The sequence below is a fragment of the Rosa rugosa genome, chromosome 7 (assembly GCF_958449725.1).
Source record: "Rosa rugosa chromosome 7, drRosRugo1.1, whole genome shotgun sequence".
NCBI classification, from domain to species: Eukaryota; Viridiplantae; Streptophyta; class Magnoliopsida; order Rosales; family Rosaceae; genus Rosa; species Rosa rugosa.
Genome location: NC_084826.1, coordinates 18,701,101 through 18,720,081, shown reverse-complemented (window position 1 = coordinate 18,720,081; position 18,981 = coordinate 18,701,101). Strand labels below are relative to the sequence as shown.

Below are 18,981 nucleotides of genomic sequence, written 5' to 3'. Positions count from 1 at the left end.
AAAATGGGAAATGATCATTTACCCAATTTCAGCTTAAAATTTGCCCACTTGCTCCACTAACAGTTTTTTAACCCCATTTACCCAAAACACTCTAAGAGATTATTTCCCCTTTACCCAATTAATTCTTTTTTTATTATTTTTATTTATTTTTGGGACTTTTTTGCCCTCTCCTTCTTTCTCACTTAGAGAGAAAAGTCATCCTCCACCTTACTGTGCTCCGGTGACCAGTGGCCGGCCGCGGACTCCGGCGACCGGTGACCGGAATCCGGCAACCGATGACCGGAATCAGGAATCCGGCCACCGGACTGTTGACCGGATTCCGGCGTCTGAATTTATTGCCCCTAATAATACCCAGTAACCATATTATTACCCCCCAGTAATCATATTATTGCCCCCCAATAATCATATTATTGCTCTCCAGTGAATTGCATAAACTCCCAAAACCAAAATGAATACACTACAAGCACAATTGATAAATTTATATGCATATTATTGCCCCCCAATAACCATATTATTGCCCCCCAAAAATCATATTATTGCCCCCCAATAAACATATTATTGCCTCCTAAAAATCATATTATTGCCCCAATAAACATTTTATTGTCCCCCAATAATCTTTTTATTGCTCCCATGAAAAACAATAAAGACGGATTTGCTTTGAATTATATGAAAAGGAACTATAGGTCTCCAAGTACTGATAATACAATTACATGTATGCCCACTGTTGAATTATATGAAAAGGAACTGTAGGTCTCCAAGTACTGATAATACATGGTTTTCTTTGTCCTAAATGTAATGATGGGATGTATTTGTTTCAGGACAAATAATTTTGCCTCACTACACTAAGGTTCTTTCTGGGAAACCTCGAACCTTGGTAGCTACAGCAGCATATGTAGTTCTCACTGGCAGAAGGTGAGATGAGATGTGTATGTACTCCAGGTGCTCCAGTCCCACGTCGGATAACCCCTCGGAGTGGATATCCACGACTTGACCCGCCACCAATCCCTCCTACCCGATTGACCGGGCAAGCTCTTCCACGGCTCGGACCATTCTAGAAGGCTCGACGCCGACGGTGGACAAGGCTAGGTGCTCGAACGTGAAGGAGAGAAGCGCGTCGCCGGCCAAAACGGCAACGTCTTCGCCGAAAACCTTGTGGTTGGTGGGCTTCCCACAGCGGAGGTCGTCGTTATCCATGCACGGCAAGTCGTCGTGGATCAACGACATGGTGTGGATCATCTCGACGGCGCAGGCCGCCGGCATGGCGACGGACTCAGACCCTCTGATAAGCTCGCACGCCGCGACACACAGAACGGGTCGGACCCTCTAGCCTCCGGCGAGCAAAGAGTACCGCATCACTTTGTGGATCGTAATCGGGTCTTTCAGCGAAACGGCGGCGTCTAAGGCCCGGTTGACGGCCTCGGCCTTCTCCACCATGTCGGTCTTGAAATTGAAACTGGGCTTCCCGGATTCCTCTTCCTTCTGCTCCTTCACAGTCTCCAGCTTGGTCAGGATTGCCGTGACGGAACTGGGTCGGCGTCCTTTCAGAGAAGCGAAGGAAACGAGTCGGGTCTTTGAACTGAGAGAGAGAGATATGAGTTTAGGGAGAGAGTCTGAGAGCAGTGTAGTTTGTTAATTAAAATGAGGGTATAACTGTCATTGACGTTTAAATTGGGTAAATGGAGTTAAAAAACTCTTAGTGGAGCAAGTAGGCAATTTTTAAGCTGAAATTGGGTAAGTGGTCACGGCCCCTAATAAAAATTAATTACAAGAGTGTAAATGCAGTATGATGCATGACCAACATAAAAAATAATATAAAGAAAACAGATAAGGTGACATATATGATTATACGGAGCAGTTAAAACCATACAAAATCATCCACACACGAGAGAAGTAATGCTTCCACCTAAAAAAATTTCCTTGACTAAAGTTGAGATACAAGTGCTATAAACCCCCGTTCATGATCCAAATGAGAGACCAAGTGACCAACAAAACTCTTGCATCTAGGCTGGAAAAAAAATGTGGGCATATAGTCCGGATTTGAAAATTGATTCGTTCCGAATCTGGATTCTGGAAGCAACTTGGTTTCCAAAATTCGGAGTTATGGGATGAAATCAGCTGTCCCCAATTACACTATCCTCATGCATTCATTGGTCCACAAAGAATAAAAAATGGAACAAAAGATTAAGAAAATATTTTCTTAATTTTTGTGGACCACTAGGGATAGTGGGGTGGTAGAAGGTTCCAGTCTGGAACCCCCAGGTCTGGCTTTCGAATCCCCATGAGGCCTTGGTGGCCAGCTAATGGGTGCTTAATGCCCCGTAGCGTTCGGAATGAATTAGTCCGGCTTTGCTGGGATACCCCGAAGGGTGTGTGTGCTGCTAGCTATCTAACGCTAACCTCCCCCAATTAAAAAAAAACCATGAGGCCTTGGTGGCCAGCTAATGGGTGCTTAATGCCCCGTAGCGTTCGGAAGGAATTAGTCCGGCTCTGCTAGGATACCCTGAAGGGTGTGTGTGCTGCTAATTATCTAACGCTAACCTCCCCCAATTAAAAAATAATAATAATACATGAGGACAGAATAGGAATAGTGTATTGGAGACAGCTGATTTCATTCCCGGAGTTATACTCATCCTAAATTCCAAAATTAGAACATACTCATTTTTCGACCAAAAAAAAAAAAGAACATACTCGTTTCAAAAAAAAAAATCTGAACATACTTGGGTCTAACTAAACTCTAGTCTTAGCGAAAAATCAACACCCTATCAGCAGAGAAATTAGTCTTCCCACAAGACTTTACTAGTGTCTTTAGAAACACAATCGCAATCCCACGACCTAAACGATACCAACCGAAAGCAACACCTCTGGGCTCTAGAGTCTAGACCAAGAGAAACCCGACCAAAAGTCACCCTAGCACGCCCCCCCCCCCCCCCCCCCCCCCCAATAATCAAAAAATCATATCTTGAATAAGCGTCCAGACCACTGGGCATTGGAACCAAATTAACCGCTCTAACTCACAAAACTAACAAGGTCATCTCTGAAAAAAGAATTGATATAATCGAAAATATTGTTGACTTCTCGCAAGACCCTAACCATGCACGGCACATGCCTCCACCGTAGGCCGAAGTGCCCGACGTTGAAAGTAGTGTTGAAACCCGAAGGTTAACATTCGCGTCAGTGATCGAAAGAGAATCCTCTCATAATTACTTACAAGATTGGATTTGGATTAGGGCAAAATTCTAGCAGACCAACTCACTCATGACAATTTTGTTCCGGTTTTGATACATACATACATACATATATATATATGTGTGTGTGTATATATATGTGTGTGTGTATATACATATATATAATCCAAAGCGAAGGTTCGCTTTGAAATTAAAATGCGCATTTAGAGTTTATGGTCATTTTTCGGTCGCATATCCACATCTCGACCGTTCAGTTTTTAGGTACTAATGTATAGATCATCTCTGCAAATTTTCAGCAAAATTGATGATTGTTAAGGCATTGATAACTACCTTAAAGCTAGTACGGTTCAGGTTGGACAAATTCAGTTCGTTCATTGGTTTAAGGGAGTTAGATACTTTAACAATCATCAATTTGGCTGAAAATTTGCAGAGATGATCTATACATTAGTACCTAAAAACTGAACGGTTGAGATGTGGATATTCTACCGAAAATGCGCACTTTAATGTCAAAGCGAAACTTCGTTCTTGATCAAATATATATATATATATATATATGGATTATGCTTCAGTTCTTGAGGCAAAATCACAAGCGTGAAAATGGGGTTAATTTTTTTTTTTTTTTGAAACGAGAAAATGGGGTTAATTAATTTGGATAAAATGTTAGCATCTAATTTCTTTGCAGGTTGAGGGTGACTCTAGAGTTTTAATCAACATTTTAAAGAAGTGTCAAGTTCCTTGGAGAATCTCGACTTTAATTCCAGTTATTAATCAGCTGTCCTCCTATATCAATAGTATTTCTTTTCATCATGCCTTTAGCAAATAGAATATGTGAGCCAATAAATTTGCAAGCCTAGGGTTTCAATATGTTCCATCTTGCATTTGGTTTTGTAACTTTTCAAGTGCTGTTTCAGATCTCACTAGGATCTACTATTTAATGCCTTTTGAGTTAAAAAAAAAAAAAAAAGTGTGTGTGTGTGTGTGTAGGATTATATATGATGATTATTTGCATAATCCATTTGGGCTCTATTAGAACATGGGTGAGCCAACCAAATTACCATCAGAGATCTAAGAGCAAACATATCTTATGATGATGCTAATTAATCAATAAACTTTGAAGAACGCGGATAATGAAAGTGACGGCCTTTATCTTTTTGACTCTTTGGACAAAAAGTCCCTCCTCTCACTGTATCTTGGTCTGTGGTCTGTACACAATCAAAAAGTTATCTTTGCACCGTCGAGCCTCACCAATTTACAGAATCACTCCTGGCCACACATGTAAATTTACAGAATCATTGAGCAAGAGTATTTCAACACAAAAAATATTTAAAACTGCATTAGAAAATTCGAAAAACGAAAAGGGTGGCTCGATCGAATAGAGACGAGGGGGGTGATAGGTCGTACCTTTTGTGACCGAAGGTTTGTTGGTATGTTTATGGAAGGATAATCATTAGTCCATTAAGGTTAGATGCATAGTATTTTATACACAAGGCTTCCAATATGTGTCTGCTAAAGTTGTTGGATCAACCACCATTATACAACATGATCTAAAGATAATGATTCCTCGTTACAAATGAAAAAAAATGGAAAAGGAACAAAATATATATAAGAACCGTCATGGAATGAGTTGTATTTATAATAACGTAATTTCGACTAATATCTTGATAACGTAAGATGTCAAGATATCGATTAGAAGAGTATCACATAACTCGGGAATGATCTCTCTTATTCTCTTATTGTGGTTTTTACTGTAGTCAATTCTTCAGCTATCCTAGCCTTACATGCATTTCCTTGTTACACGGTTGTATAATAAGTTCGATGTCAAAAGGTGGTGAATTTTATTTCAATGCTGACATTCACATTGATTTGTCTTTGACTACGTACTATATTTCAATCTCCATTAGTCAAATCCGAATTGTAAATTGAAAGCAACTAATTTGATCAACCGACGCAAAACACTTAAATTATTGGGAAGTTTATCGCTCTCAAAATTGTTTGGTGCAATTGGTCCCTTCTCTAATTAAGTACCCCTTCTCTAATTAAGTACCATTTGAAACTAAGCACATTCATCGATCTTTCAGTGCAAAACATTTCTGGATTCTACACTTCAACATCATACAACTGGAATGCAATTTCTTTTAAGAAATATCAATCTCGTATATATATTTGGCATATATATATAGGAATTCTTTGTCAGTGGATGGGTATCTTCAGTGCAGACTCTTATGATGTGACTCGATATGTTAAATATGGTTAGGCTTGAATGCACGATGTGACTCTCTACGTTGATTACGATTAGGCTTGGCTTGTGTTTTGTGTTGCTGGAACCCATTTGTCAAGCATTGCCCAGAAATTTAACACCGACGTTTTGCCTTTCTTAATGATATTGACAACTTTTTCCGTTCCCACTTTTGGATTAAGCAACAAGTTTAATATAGGCCAAGTGACAAACTGGTCCTTGTAATTTGCTAGGGTTTCAACTTGGTCATCAATATAGTTTTAATTTTAGCTATAGTACGTACCTTGTAATTTACTGATGTTATCTGCTTTAAAGAACAATTTTGTTAAATATTTCCTTTTGCAAGTGTATAATGAGTTAATCACACTATATCAAACTAACAATTACTTAAATCACCCAAAATGACATCACCCAAAATGACATGTCGATCAAGAAACCTATAAAAAGTTGTTCATAAAATAACGAAATAGTAATCCAACCTAAAATTATTCTCCAAGTTTTTTTTTGACTTTGTCAAGGGGAACCCAAAGGCTTCCTAGGCCCAAGATAAACCTCTTCGGCGCATGTGAAATTAGAAAACTATTATTGATGACCTAAATTAGAATTAAATGTAGTAAATTAAGTTGAGAGAGAGAGAGAGAGAGGGAGAGAGAGAGAGCTGCCTGTATTAGGGTTTGGTAAAACGAAAGGCAGGCGAGAAAAGAATACGTGTATGCACATGCATGCATTATTGCAGAAGCTAAACCAAATCAGGCAAAACCGTTTCCTGTCTGAACAAATGCTTTGGCTTTTTTATACGTAGAGTCGCTCTCGGTTCTCAAAATTAATTCAGTCTCAGTTACTTGGGTATTACAGTAACCATTGCTTCTTTTGCCTTGTAGAAGCTTCACCTGATTCAAGAAAAGGAATCAGAAGCTTTGAGATCATCAGCTCGATCACGGTTACGCACGGCAAAGTCAAAGTGAAAAGTCAAAGATTGAGGTTGTAAGGTAAAGTAGAGCGGTGGGCGAAAGGTTGAACAACATGGTTTCGCCGGCGGCAACCAAAGAGGGGACAAAACGTGCATAACAGTAAGGAATGATGGCAACGTGCCACCCAAGCCCGAATCGACGATCGAGATCTCTCCGTAATTGTCGCTACCACGTGGCCCCATCTCTCTTATTAGTCGGCATTTTGCCGCCACAATTATTGGCTTTTTAAAAAAAATTTCTTTTCTTTTCTTAATACTTGTTTATATCTTCCTTGTTTTCCAATTCTCCTCCTCTGCTGTTCTTCGTTTCTGGTACGGACGCGTGGTTAGTGACTCGATAGTCTGTGGGTCAACATTTTCCTTGGAATAACAAGCTTTGCCCAAACTTCTAGCTAGGTTTGGCTTTTTCTCGTTTCATGGAGACATGAATCTAGTTTTGATGGTGGTGGCTCTAGGTCTTGTTTTGTGTGATTTACAGAAATAGTAAAAGCAACTGTATGGGTATACCGTATACAGACCAAGAATCAAAGGGGTTTTGTTGCCTTTACTTGAGCACCTCTAATTTTTTGCCTTTACTTGTGTGGTTTTTACAAATATTTTATTTTTAATTGGGTAAATTCCTCCTATGGTATCTGAGGTATTGCTACTTGGACAGTTTGATACCCGACGTATTAAAGCGGACAGTTTGGTACCTGAAGTTAGACTCTGTTTGACACTTTGGTACTTCTGTTAATTTTTCTGTTAAATATAAGGATAAAATTGACATTTAGAATATATGTATAAAAACATAATAAAAAAACATGAGTTTGTGGGTTGATTGCCGTTCTTCATAATTTTATAGGTATGAATTAATGTTTATGAGTTATGTTGAAGGTGAAATATTCGAATTTTATGTTAAAGAAATATAATAATCAGATATTTTTTTTGTACTATTCTCTATGAATCCACTGATTTTTCCTCCAAAACTTGGATTTTTCCTCCTCTTCATAAACACAATGCGATGATATTATTTGGTATTATTTTAGGTCTTCATCATTTTTTGGGTCATTTAGGAGAAAATGAAAATGAATTAATGCTTTTGGGTTATGTTAAAGTTGACATAATTGAATTTTATGTTTAAAAAAATTTAGTTGTACGAGACTAGTTTCAATGGAGTACTCTCATGGGTGTTCACTATATATATATATATATTTTTTTTTTTGATCCAAAGAAATTTCATTCATAGAATGGGGTTTATCCCAATTGTTTACAATCATGCTTCAGTAGCTCCATAATTAGAGCTGGAGGTTGGGTCTGCCAAACACAGGCATTTCCCACGTCATAGACCGAGTTTGCTAGACAGTGAGCAACTCTATTACAAACTCTGGAGGTATGCTGCACTACAATGTCGCTCCTCAGATGAAGCTCTTGCCTGATGTCATCCAGCAGACCTTCCTCATGCATATACGTGGACTGCATGTCTGCAATGCTGGATACCGCGTCCAAACAATCAGTTTCGATGACAACGTTGCCAATTTGTACAGTTGCCACCAAGTTGAGACCCTCTTTGATAGCCCTAAGTTCCACCTGTTTTGCAGAGGCCACATTAGAGAGAGGTTTCGCAAAAGCAGCCCTAAAGTTACCTCTGTCATCTCGTAAAACACCTCCCACACCACCCAGAGTGGTATTTGGAATGAAGCTACCATCAACATTAAGTTTCCAAGTTCCCACTTCCGCCAGCCTCCAGGTCTTTTTCAGTTTTGAATGAGCCAAATGTGCAACTCGTTTCGCTTTGGTAAACTCATCCAACCATGCAAGCGAACTGAGGACTAGTGCATCCGCTGACTGCTTTGTATTATTCCACAACATGTTGTTTCTATTTTTCCAGATTGCCCACATAACCATCAAGAGTTGATCAAACACCTCATTCTTCAAGTGCAACGCCTGTTCAAGCATCCATTCCTTGAGGTCCATACGAGGCAGTATAGTGCTTTTAAACTGGAAGGGTGTTCACTATATGATTACTATATTTCTTAAACATAAAATTCGAATATTTCACCTTCAACATAACCCATAAGCATTAATCCATACCTATAAAATTATGAAGAAAATCAAGTTAATCAACCCACAAACTCATGTTTTTTTATTATATTTTTATACATATATTCTAAATGTCAATTTTATCTTTACATTTAACAGAAAAATTAACAGAAGTACCAAAGTGTCAAACAGAGTCTAACTTCAACTACCAAACTGTCCCCTTTAATACATCAGGTATCAAACTGTCCAAGTAGCAATACCTCAGGTACCATAGGAGGAATTTACCCTTTTTAATTTCACACGAGATAATCTAAAAATTGTACATATTTCTTTTTTTGATAGAGTTGTGTATGATTTTTTTTTTTGAGATCATGTGAGGCTTTATCGAACACTTACTACAAAAATGACAAAGATACAGTATTGTACACGATTAGTACATCTTTTTAAATACAAACAGCATTACACTTGTCAATTTAGAGAAAACTGTAGCCATAATAATGATTATCCAGGATGGATTAAAGCTAGACTTGCGAAAGAAACGAAGATTACGGCTAAGATGGCTACTCAATAAGACATAACAGTAACTCACTTGCACACCTCGTATAGTTCAACTCACACATATTTGAATTTTAAGAAATGAAGATTACGGCTAAGATGGTTACTCAATCACTAAAATTTTCTTGCAACATTTGCAGACAATACGCAGGTCAGTTCTTATCCATTTACCGTTTTCATGCTCCTTACTTCTAAACTTGACCGTCACACTACAATGACAATAACAATAACAGCATCCACAAAAATGAAATTATAATAATATGGAAATTATATGAAAGAAAACCAAAATTGAAAAACAAAAAGGTAGCTTCTATCGGACAGAAATTTAAAGAGTACGTAGCTTTTGATCGATTTCAAGCATCCTATCAGACAAAAATCCAGGTCACAGAATTCAGAAGCAACCAAGGATCCGTCCAGTCCAATATTTATGAGTATTTAGTTTGATAGGTTAGATTATTAATTCATATACTAAAGTGTCATGATGCTCCGCCGGTCTCAACCATCCCCTTCCCCTAGTGTTGGTTACTATTTATTAGTCATCATATCCACCGGCACCAAAATCTTAGAATTATAAGAATAAAAAACAATTAATTGCGACTTTTTCCCTATTTATGGTAGAAAAATATATATTGTTATTAAGTTCTCAATTCGAGATTAATTGATTGAGTTTCTAATTTCAACAATATATTCATGTTTGTGTTGTATCGTGTCAAACTAGGAGTTGTTATGCTAAGATGAGCATCTAGACGTTGCCATCATACACTCTCCAATTAGATCGATTAGAAGCAAATCTCGTACAAAAAACATTTCTAATTAGAGGATTTGGAAAAGAATTGATGTGTTAATTTGGTTGTTCCACATTTCTGGTTTCGTTATAATAGGTTTACAAAATATTGTTTCTTTTCTTGTCACACAATTGCGCATACTATTTCTCCTTAATGTTTTCATTAGTATGATTTCTTGTGTCATTTACGTTGTGTTCAAATAAGTGAGCTTTAGTTTTCTGATGGTTGTATTACAAGCTATTTTAGATGCAATTATTTTACCTATCACAACAAAGTTAAGTTTTTTCGCGTGATAGAGTTGTCGATTGGTCTATGTAATTAATGCTTCTTTTCTGGATGAAATTTGTCAGTTTCTTAGAAGAAAAGAGTACTATATTATTATTTTGTATATTTTTTAATTAATGCTTCTTTTCTGGATGAAATTTGTCAGTTTCTTAGAAGAAAAGAGTACTATATTATTATTTTGTATATTTTTTTTCCCGAAATTATTCTTATAAGAATCTTTGTCATACTATTTGCGAAAGAAGAAGTATAGAATGGAGATGAGTTGGCCATTTTTTGGTGTGTCTCAAGCCCTCTAAGTTTCAAAATAACTTTAGACATTTGTCCTTTTATTAGTGGTTTGTACGTCAGTGAAGAGCTGAAAACTAGTTGATAAGTTGCACTAAATAGACGTAAATTAATATATCATTTGTTTGTTGGGATCGTCTACAGTACATTAATGTACCGATACATCAAGTAGACTAGTTCAATACAGAGGTAGACTAGCTCAGTACATGGGTAGACATATTGCATGGAGTTAGTCTACCCTTGTACCGAGCTAGTCTACCTCTGTATTGAACCTAGTCTACTTGATGTATCGGTATATTAATGTACTGAAGTATTTTCCTTGTTTTTTTTTTATAGGAAGATTCAAATTCCATTAATACTTAGAAAAGTTACATATAATGATCTAACTTTAGGGCACGACAACAAAGCCGTTACTTTAGTAATTTCTTCCATTTCTTGCTCATTAAGTTTCTTCAGAAAAAATCACCTACAAAATACAAACTCAAACTAAAACATCAGAAAACTCAAAGCTCGGATATTAGTATGCAAAAAACTGACACAGAGAAAGTGGTCATAGGCTCAAGGCTTTGTCATTACGACCACTTGCTTCTTATGGGTTACGAGCGTAATGCCACAACCCTATGAGGTTTATTTTGAAAAGAAAAACATTTTATTTGCGAGTATACCAGAATAGATTGTTATTAAATGAAATAAGTTATATGCTTGTTTTGTCAAATTAACAAAACATCATATTCGAATAAAAAATTACTTTGAATATGAATTCAGAACCAATCCATTCACATATCAACAGCTCTTTGAACATTAAGAAAACGAAAGTGGTCATAGGCTCAATGCTTTGTCATTACGACCACTTGCTTCTTCTGGGTTACAAGAACATCAGATTCGAATCTTTAATTACTTTGAATTTAAATTAAGAATCAATCCATTCACATATCAACAACTCTTTGAACATTAAGAAAACGAAAGTGGTCATAGGTTCAATGCTTTGTCATTACGACCACTTGCTTATTCTGGGTTACAAGAACATCAGATTCGAATCATTAATTACTTTGAATTTAAATTAAGAATCAATCCATTCACATATCAACAGCTCTTTGAACATTAAGAAAACGAAAGTGGTCATAGGCTCAATGCTTTATCATTACGACCACTTGTTTCTTCTGGATTACCAGAACATCAGATTCAAGTCATTTAATTACTTTGAATTTAAATTAAGAATCAATCCATTCACATATCATCAGCTCTTTGAACGAAAACGAAAACGTCCCATGTCAAACGAGTTTTCAAGCAAACACTATTTTCCAATTAGGGTTTCACACTAATTTGGTCGAAGACGATGTGCATTCCACATTTTCGTTTCTATATTTTTTTTGCTGCGTGTTGAAAAATTCTCATAATAAAGATGCCTAGCTTGCAGGCCAGCCTGGCTTGAAACTTGGTCTTAAAGCTAGTTTTGTTTTCGTTCGAGATCACAAAAGAAAAGAAAAAGAAAAAAAAAGCTGAAAAATTTTCAATGCCTTTTATCACTACTCAATCCTCATAACTACTCATCACACTGCACTGCAACACACTCTGCCCTTCACTTCTCTCCAACATTTTCAAAAAGGGTACTCCAAGAAACCGCCATTGATGGCCGCATGAAGCTTCTCTGCCACCGTTTTTGGCTTTTCAATGCTTCACAGATCCGCCATGGAACACCCTAACCTTGTTATACCCTTCCTTCTTCTCCTTTCCCTCCTTTCAGCGGCTTTCAGCGCCACAGACCCTAATGACCTGGCCATTCTCAACCAGTTCAAGAAGAACATGGAGAATTCCGAGCTCCTGAACTGGCCTGAAAATGGCGACGACCCTTGTGGCCCTCCAAAGTGGGACCATGTGTTCTGTTCTGCTGATAGGGTTTCCCAGATTCAGGTTCAGGAGCTGGGCTTGAAGGGTCCTCTGCCCCAGAACCTGAACCAGCTCTCTGAGCTCTCCAACATAGGCCTCCAGAGGAACCAGTTCAGTGGGCCTTTGCCTACTCTCAAAGGCTTGTCCAAATTGAAGTATGCTTTTCTTGATTACAACGATTTCAGTTCTATTCCCGGTGATTTTTTCGAAGGCCTTGATTCTCTGGAGGTTCTGGCATTGGATGGCTTGGATTTGAATGCCACTACAGGGTGGACATTCCCTCCACAGTTACTGAATTCGGCGCAGCTGCAGAATCTGACCTGTGGGAGTTGCAATCTGGCTGGTCCGTTGCCGGATTTTCTCGGCAACCTTTCGTCGCTAACTGTGTTAGAGCTTTCAGGGAATGGTTTGACTGGCGAAATTCCCAAGAGTTTTACTGGCCTTAACTTGCAGAGTCTCCAGTTGAACAATCCGAAAGGCCGGGGAATGAGTGGTCCTATTGATGTGATCACAACAATGGCGCAGCTCAACTTGGCTTGGCTTCATGGGAATCAGTTCACAGGTACTATCCCCGACAGCATTGGTAATTTGGTTTCTTTGAAGGATCTTAATCTGAATCAAAACCAACTTGGTGGTCTGATTCCTGATAGTTTGGCTAATCTGGAACTTGATGCATTGAATTTGAACAATAACCATTTCATGGGTCCAGTACCAGAGTTTAAGGCAAAGAATGTGAGTTATGATTCAAATGCATTCTGTTTACCAACTCCGGGGCTTCCTTGTGCGCCGGAGGTTATGGCGCTTATAGGGTTTCTTCAGGGGTTGGATTTCCCTACAACACTTGCTTCTAAGTGGTCTGGTAATGATCCTTGCAAAGAGTCATGGTTGGGAGTGAGTTGCGGCAACAATGGGAAGGTGTCTGTTATAAATCTGCCCAATTATAATCTCAATGGTACGTTGAGTCCTTCAGTTGCTAAGTTAGCTTCTCTTGTTCAGATTAAGCTTCAGAATAACCATTTGACGGGTCCAATTCCTGCCAAGTGGACTAGCTTGAAAGCCCTGACAATGCTGGATCTAACTGGGAATGATATTAGCCCTCCATTGCCAAAATTTGTCAACACTGTTAAAGTGGTCATTGATGGGAATCCTTTGTTTCATGGTAATCCATCTGAGCAAGGCCCAGCACCAAAGAATAATTCTTCATCAACGACCAACCCATCTTCCCCAACAGACACAAGTTCGAATGGGAATGGTACTTCTCAATCAAAAGGATCAAAAGGGACCAACATAGTTTCAATTGTTGCTCCTGTTACAAGTGTTGCTGTTGTTGCTTTGCTTGTAATTCCTTTATCCATCTACTATTGTAAGAAGAGAAGAACTCGCTTCCAGGCTCCAAGTTCCCTTGTAGTTCATCCAAGAGATCCATCTGATTCAGATAACAGGGTTAAGATTGTCGTTGCCGCTAATACCACTGGAAGCACTTCTACCCTTACGGGGAGCGGTTCTGCAAGCAGAAACAGCAGTGGGATAGGTGAGTCTCATGTCATTGAAGCTGGAAATCTCGTCATATCAGTTCAAGTTCTTCGGAATGTGACAAAGAATTTTGCCGCTGAAAATGAGCTTGGTCGTGGTGGTTTTGGGGTTGTTTATAAGGGAGAATTGGATGATGGGACAAAAATAGCAGTGAAAAGAATGGAGGCAGGTGTGATTAGCAACAAAGCCTTGGATGAATTCCAGTCCGAAATTGCAGTTCTTTCAAAGGTCCGACACCGTCATTTGGTATCACTGTTGGGTTATTCTGTTGCAGGAAATGAGAGAATGCTTGTGTATGAATATATGCCTCAAGGGGCTCTGAGCAGGCATCTTTTTCATTGGAAAACCTTTAAACTAGAACCTCTCTCTTGGATGAGGAGGCTAAATATTGCCTTGGACGTCGCTAGGGGGCTGGAGTATCTTCATAATCTTGCACACCAAAGCTTCATACACAGAGACCTCAAGTCATCAAACATCTTACTTGGTGATGATTTTAAAGCAAAAATATCAGATTTTGGATTGGTGAAACTGGCTCCTGATGGTGAAAAATCTGTTGTGACCAGGCTTGCTGGAACGTTTGGTTACTTAGCACCAGAGTATGCTGGTAAGCCTTCTAAGACATTTCGTTTTAGCAATGTAGTACTGATTATTAAAATTGCATGCACATAGTATATGTCCATCTTTCAGAATGAAAATATAAGGTCACACAGCATCCAGTTAACCTGCATTTTTTAAGGAAAAAAAGAAGAAGAAATACTCTGTAGTAGCTAATGGGGTTTAAAGTTGAACTACCAACTTGCATAAGGATAGCGTGAACTACCAATCAAGTTGTGATTAATTTTTGTTTAGCAGCATACATAAGTATGCAACAGGAATTAATGTGACCTACTAGTGGATTAATATTGGTCCATTTTATCAAGTGCAAAACAATTTGATAAATTGATAATTTCAGGGAGGGTTTTGAAAGGTCTTTAGTTTTGTTTTAACCCCAAGATAAGAAGTTGCCTACTTGATCAGAAAGATGGCAATATGAATATAGTTTTCTATATACACATCTTTGATTTATGTTATGTTCCTTTGGAGGTTGTGTATAGTCCCACTAACTCTCAAGTTTCTCACCTGTGATTCAGTGACAGGAAAAATTACAACCAAAGTAGATGTATTCAGTTTTGGGGTTGTGCTAATGGAGCTATTAACTGGAATGATGGCGCTGGATGATGATAGGCCTGAAGAAAGCCAGTACTTGGCTGCATGGTTCTGGCACATCAAATCAAATAAGGAGAAACTGTTGGCAGCCATTGACCCAACCCTTGATATAAAAGACATGAAAGAAGAAACATTTGAGAGCATTGCCACAATTGCGGAACTAGCTGGGCACTGCACTGCAAGGGAACCCAGCCAAAGACCAGATATGGGTCATGCTGTGAATGTATTGTCCCCACTGGTTGAAAAATGGAAACCATTTAATGATGAGGATGATGAATATTCTGGCATAGACTACAGCCTCCCGCTTAACCAGATGGTGAAAGGTTGGCAGGAAGCAGAAGGAAAGGATTCCAGTTACATGGACCTAGAAGACAGCAAGAGCAGTATACCAGCACGGCCAACTGGGTTTGCAGACTCTTTTACTTCGGCTGATGGTCGGTAAATGAGGTACTTTGTTGCTTTCCTTCCCAGAGGTTGATTTCCTACTTTTGGTAGGTGTAGATAGTATGTGTTTTCTTTCTGTCTGGGAATTAAATGTCAATATTTTTTCTGGTGTTGGTGTGTTGTGGTTGAGTTGCAGATTTCAGTAGAGATCTCAAGTGTAAGCCATGAAATTTATGCTTTAAGATGTTCTAGTAGTGATGTAGATATAGAGGAATTATGATGAGAATTCCTACTTATTTCTTACTTTGTGCTTTCAAGTCCCATATCTGAATTTCGTCAGATTTTTTTCTTTATTCTGGTCATGATAAAGTAAATCATGGGTCGACTAGTATTCATCCGTGTTTCTGTTTCTACCTAACATGCCCAGAATTAGCAAAATCATCAAGGTCTAGAGAAACACTCTTAGGCTTGAGGAATTTATTCATTGACTATACCAGAAGCTTCAACCATACACCTACTTGAGGCTACTCATACCGAACGTAACATTTTATTTGGACCTGTGCTGGCACTTGGCTGAGGATGACACATGTGATTTCAAGTGATATATGATGGCACATGTTGATCCCAGATTATGAGTTTGAATCAAGATGTAAGGTAGTACCTGGGGAAGCGCACATATAAACCAGGCAATCTAGGACAATATCAACAAGGCACTATAGTCTGATTAGTCTCCTCAAGTCTAGTTTAGGACATGAAATAAATAATACCAAGAGAAACCCAACTGCTATCTCGTTAAGTTTTAAAACAAAATTGATTACACTTGAACCATTTATGGTTGATGAAAAAGGGTATTCTTGGACCAATTAACTCACCTAAATCTACTTGGTTCAGGAGGTATTCTTATGATATAAGTTCAGTCATACAAAAGCAACTTTGGAATATTCAGATTTCAGTAGGTAAGGTTAGGTAGAAGCAATGAGGACACCCAGTTGGCTAATTAAGTTTAGAAGGTAAAACCAAGTAATTAAGGTCCACCTAGCTGAGTTGGGTTTCAAGAATCAATTCAATTGAATTGAGGGTCTGTAGTCAGATAATCCGTACATATAGGGGTACCCTAGCTTAAACAAAATTAATCTTTTGAGTTTGGTTTGTGGAATCTGCTTTGTAATAGAGTAATGGACACTCAACAGCTACTTATTTGATTAATGATAATAACACAAACAAATTGAACACCGCACCAACCTAGATGACAAGTGATATCGTAGTCTTCGATTTTGTTTATATCTGAACCTATCCTCTACTGTTGAACCCCGTTTATCTACCACATTATTTGGCAAGTAAATATTTTCTTTTTCTTCTTTTGTGCGAGTTGAGGATTGTTAACGTTTACTTGAACTATTGAGAAGATGATAAATCTAGATCCTACAGTCTCAGCTTTGGAGATATGTGGTGGTTTCTTGAAATATGGGGATGCAGTCTTGGCCACTCCACTCTCTGTTCTGTTGTGAACGTGAGTCTGACTTTCTATGTCACTCATTTACCGTGTGATCAAATAGCTTCTTCCCAGGAACAGCCTCATCTATCTTAGTTTTAACTCTTTCTACCTTGCATAGACAGAACAGAAGGACCCCCTTAAGCTGTTCTTCATGTTTGTGGGCTCCTGTGTGTGCTAATTATAGATTGCTCATATCAGGTGTATTATGAGGCCACATTCAATACATTTGCATATGCAATTATGCTGCACTCTGTTTTTGTTGGATCAATCAGTTTTAAAAGCTTAGGGGTTAATCAGTCCCTAACATTTGAGGAAGATGACATGTTTGAGGGTCCCTCGACTTTAACGTGCAGGCCACTGAGCCAAAGGGTGGTGAGCATTATTAGTGCATATGAGTGATATGACAATCAAATGTCAATGCAGGTGTGTGGAGGACTGGAGGTATTATGTGATATGATTTTTGCTGCGCTCACGGATGGGCAAGTGTGTCTTATTTTGTTTTGGTCTTATTCTGAAACTTGAGACTGCCTTTATGTGCAATCAGATCATTGCCGGTTGATGCTAAATAATTTGAGAAGATGTTAAACAGAACACACTAACAAGAGAAGTACAAGATATCTATCTGTAATTAGTTCTTCTTTTAGTTGCCTGTTTGATTGGTGAAATGGATAGGAATGAAAATGATACTTGGAATGGGACTGAATGGAATTGAGGATATGCTTTTGTTTGGTTGAAATTGAGTGTGGGGAATGAAATTGTTGGAATCTCTATCTCATTCCAGAACCAAATCTCAATTTCAAGAACGGATGATTGATTTATAATTTGGTAATATTACAAAGGCACAGACTTGTCACCTCAATAAAAATAATAGAAAATTACATAGTAGCACATGACTAAAGATATAAACACAAAAAACCTACCTTCAAATAGATTTATACAAATAAGGACAGGAGCCCAGACCCAAAAGCCAAATTATGTAAGACTCAAAAGCCAAATTATGCAAGCCTGACTCCCAAATTTAATGCAAAATTACCAAAATGCTCAAGTTTCATTAGAATTTACAGACATTGCCACTGACTCCTATTTACGGGCTTTTTCTTCTTCCTCTGCAACTCAGAATCAGCCATATCCCAAGAAGAAGACTTTGACCTAGACCCAGAAGCACCCTTCTCCTTCTTCAAATCCCTGTTGTTGTAAAATCATAATTTCCCTCCTTGGCGTTTTTGGACCACTCACATTAGGTTCCTCCAGGAGCTTCGTGCTCATCGAATTCAGAGGCCAACATCGACGTGCGTCGTGGTCTTTGAAGAAGAGCTTCTTCAGTGGCTGCCTTAGAGACGAAGAAGAAAAGGCCTATTTTTGGCTGGAAGAATCACCGTCATAGGCGTTGGGTGAAGAGGAGTCTCGGTTGAAAATCGGATATACCGGTAGGATCTGGCCAGATCTGGCTGTCGTGGAACAAGTCGTCAACGGAAATCTGCTATCCGTCGGGGAGGGAGGGAGGGAGTGGTCTGGCTCTACTCCTCCACCGCCTTATCTTGATTTCATTTTATTTTATTCTGGATTTATTTGCTTGTTAGGTTTTGATTGATTTTCTAGTTTTGTTAGCATTGCTAAATTTGTAGAGGTCTTGATGGTTGTTGGGTTCTCTGATGTTGATGATTAGGTAGGTGATTTTAGCAGTTTTTTTTTTTTGGGTCTAATATTTTGTGATTTTAGCAGTTAGTGATTTGGCTTTGTGCTTGTTTGAGATTTTCAATTCGTGATTTCGTAGCAGTAATTTGTCCTAGTATTAGTAACTATGGTGGATTTATTTCCGTTGCGAAAATCGTAGCTGGATATTACATAAGATCAATGACGAGCTATTGTTTGGTGAACCGAGTTTTATATGTTTTTATGTATCATTGTGCGTGTCTGCTCCCATTGCTACTTCATTTGGCAAACTAAAAACTATTATTAAGCTCTTGGATACCACATGCAAAATTGTTATTAAGAAAAAGAAAATGTAGCAGAACATGAGTACAAGTGCAGTAGCAGAACTAGATGAGTAGGAGTGCAGTAGCAGGTGTAGACACAAGAAATTTAATGAAAATAAAATTCATTAAATAAATCGGTCAATTTTTGAAATTTTGACTAAACAAGCTTAGTTGGCACAT

At 38.3% G+C, this 18,981-nt stretch overlaps 1 protein-coding gene and 1 pseudogene across 1 annotated transcript; one reads left to right on the top strand and one right to left on the bottom strand.

The window, feature by feature from the left end:
• Nucleotides 1-837: 837 nt before the first annotated feature.
• LOC133722965 (geranylgeranyl pyrophosphate synthase, chloroplastic-like) lies at nucleotides 838-8,344 on the bottom strand (annotated as a pseudogene).
• A 3,444-nt stretch (nucleotides 8,345-11,788) lies between these two features.
• LOC133720278 (receptor-like kinase TMK3) lies at nucleotides 11,789-15,683 on the top strand. The gene is made up of 2 exons (XM_062146508.1): nucleotides 11,789-14,344; nucleotides 14,871-15,683. Exons 1-2 carry the CDS (start codon nucleotides 11,992-11,994, stop codon nucleotides 15,386-15,388), a joined length of 2,871 nt encoding a protein of 956 aa, XP_062002492.1. The 5' UTR covers nucleotides 11,789-11,991; the 3' UTR covers nucleotides 15,389-15,683.
• The last annotated feature ends 3,298 nt before the right edge of the window (nucleotides 15,684-18,981 follow it).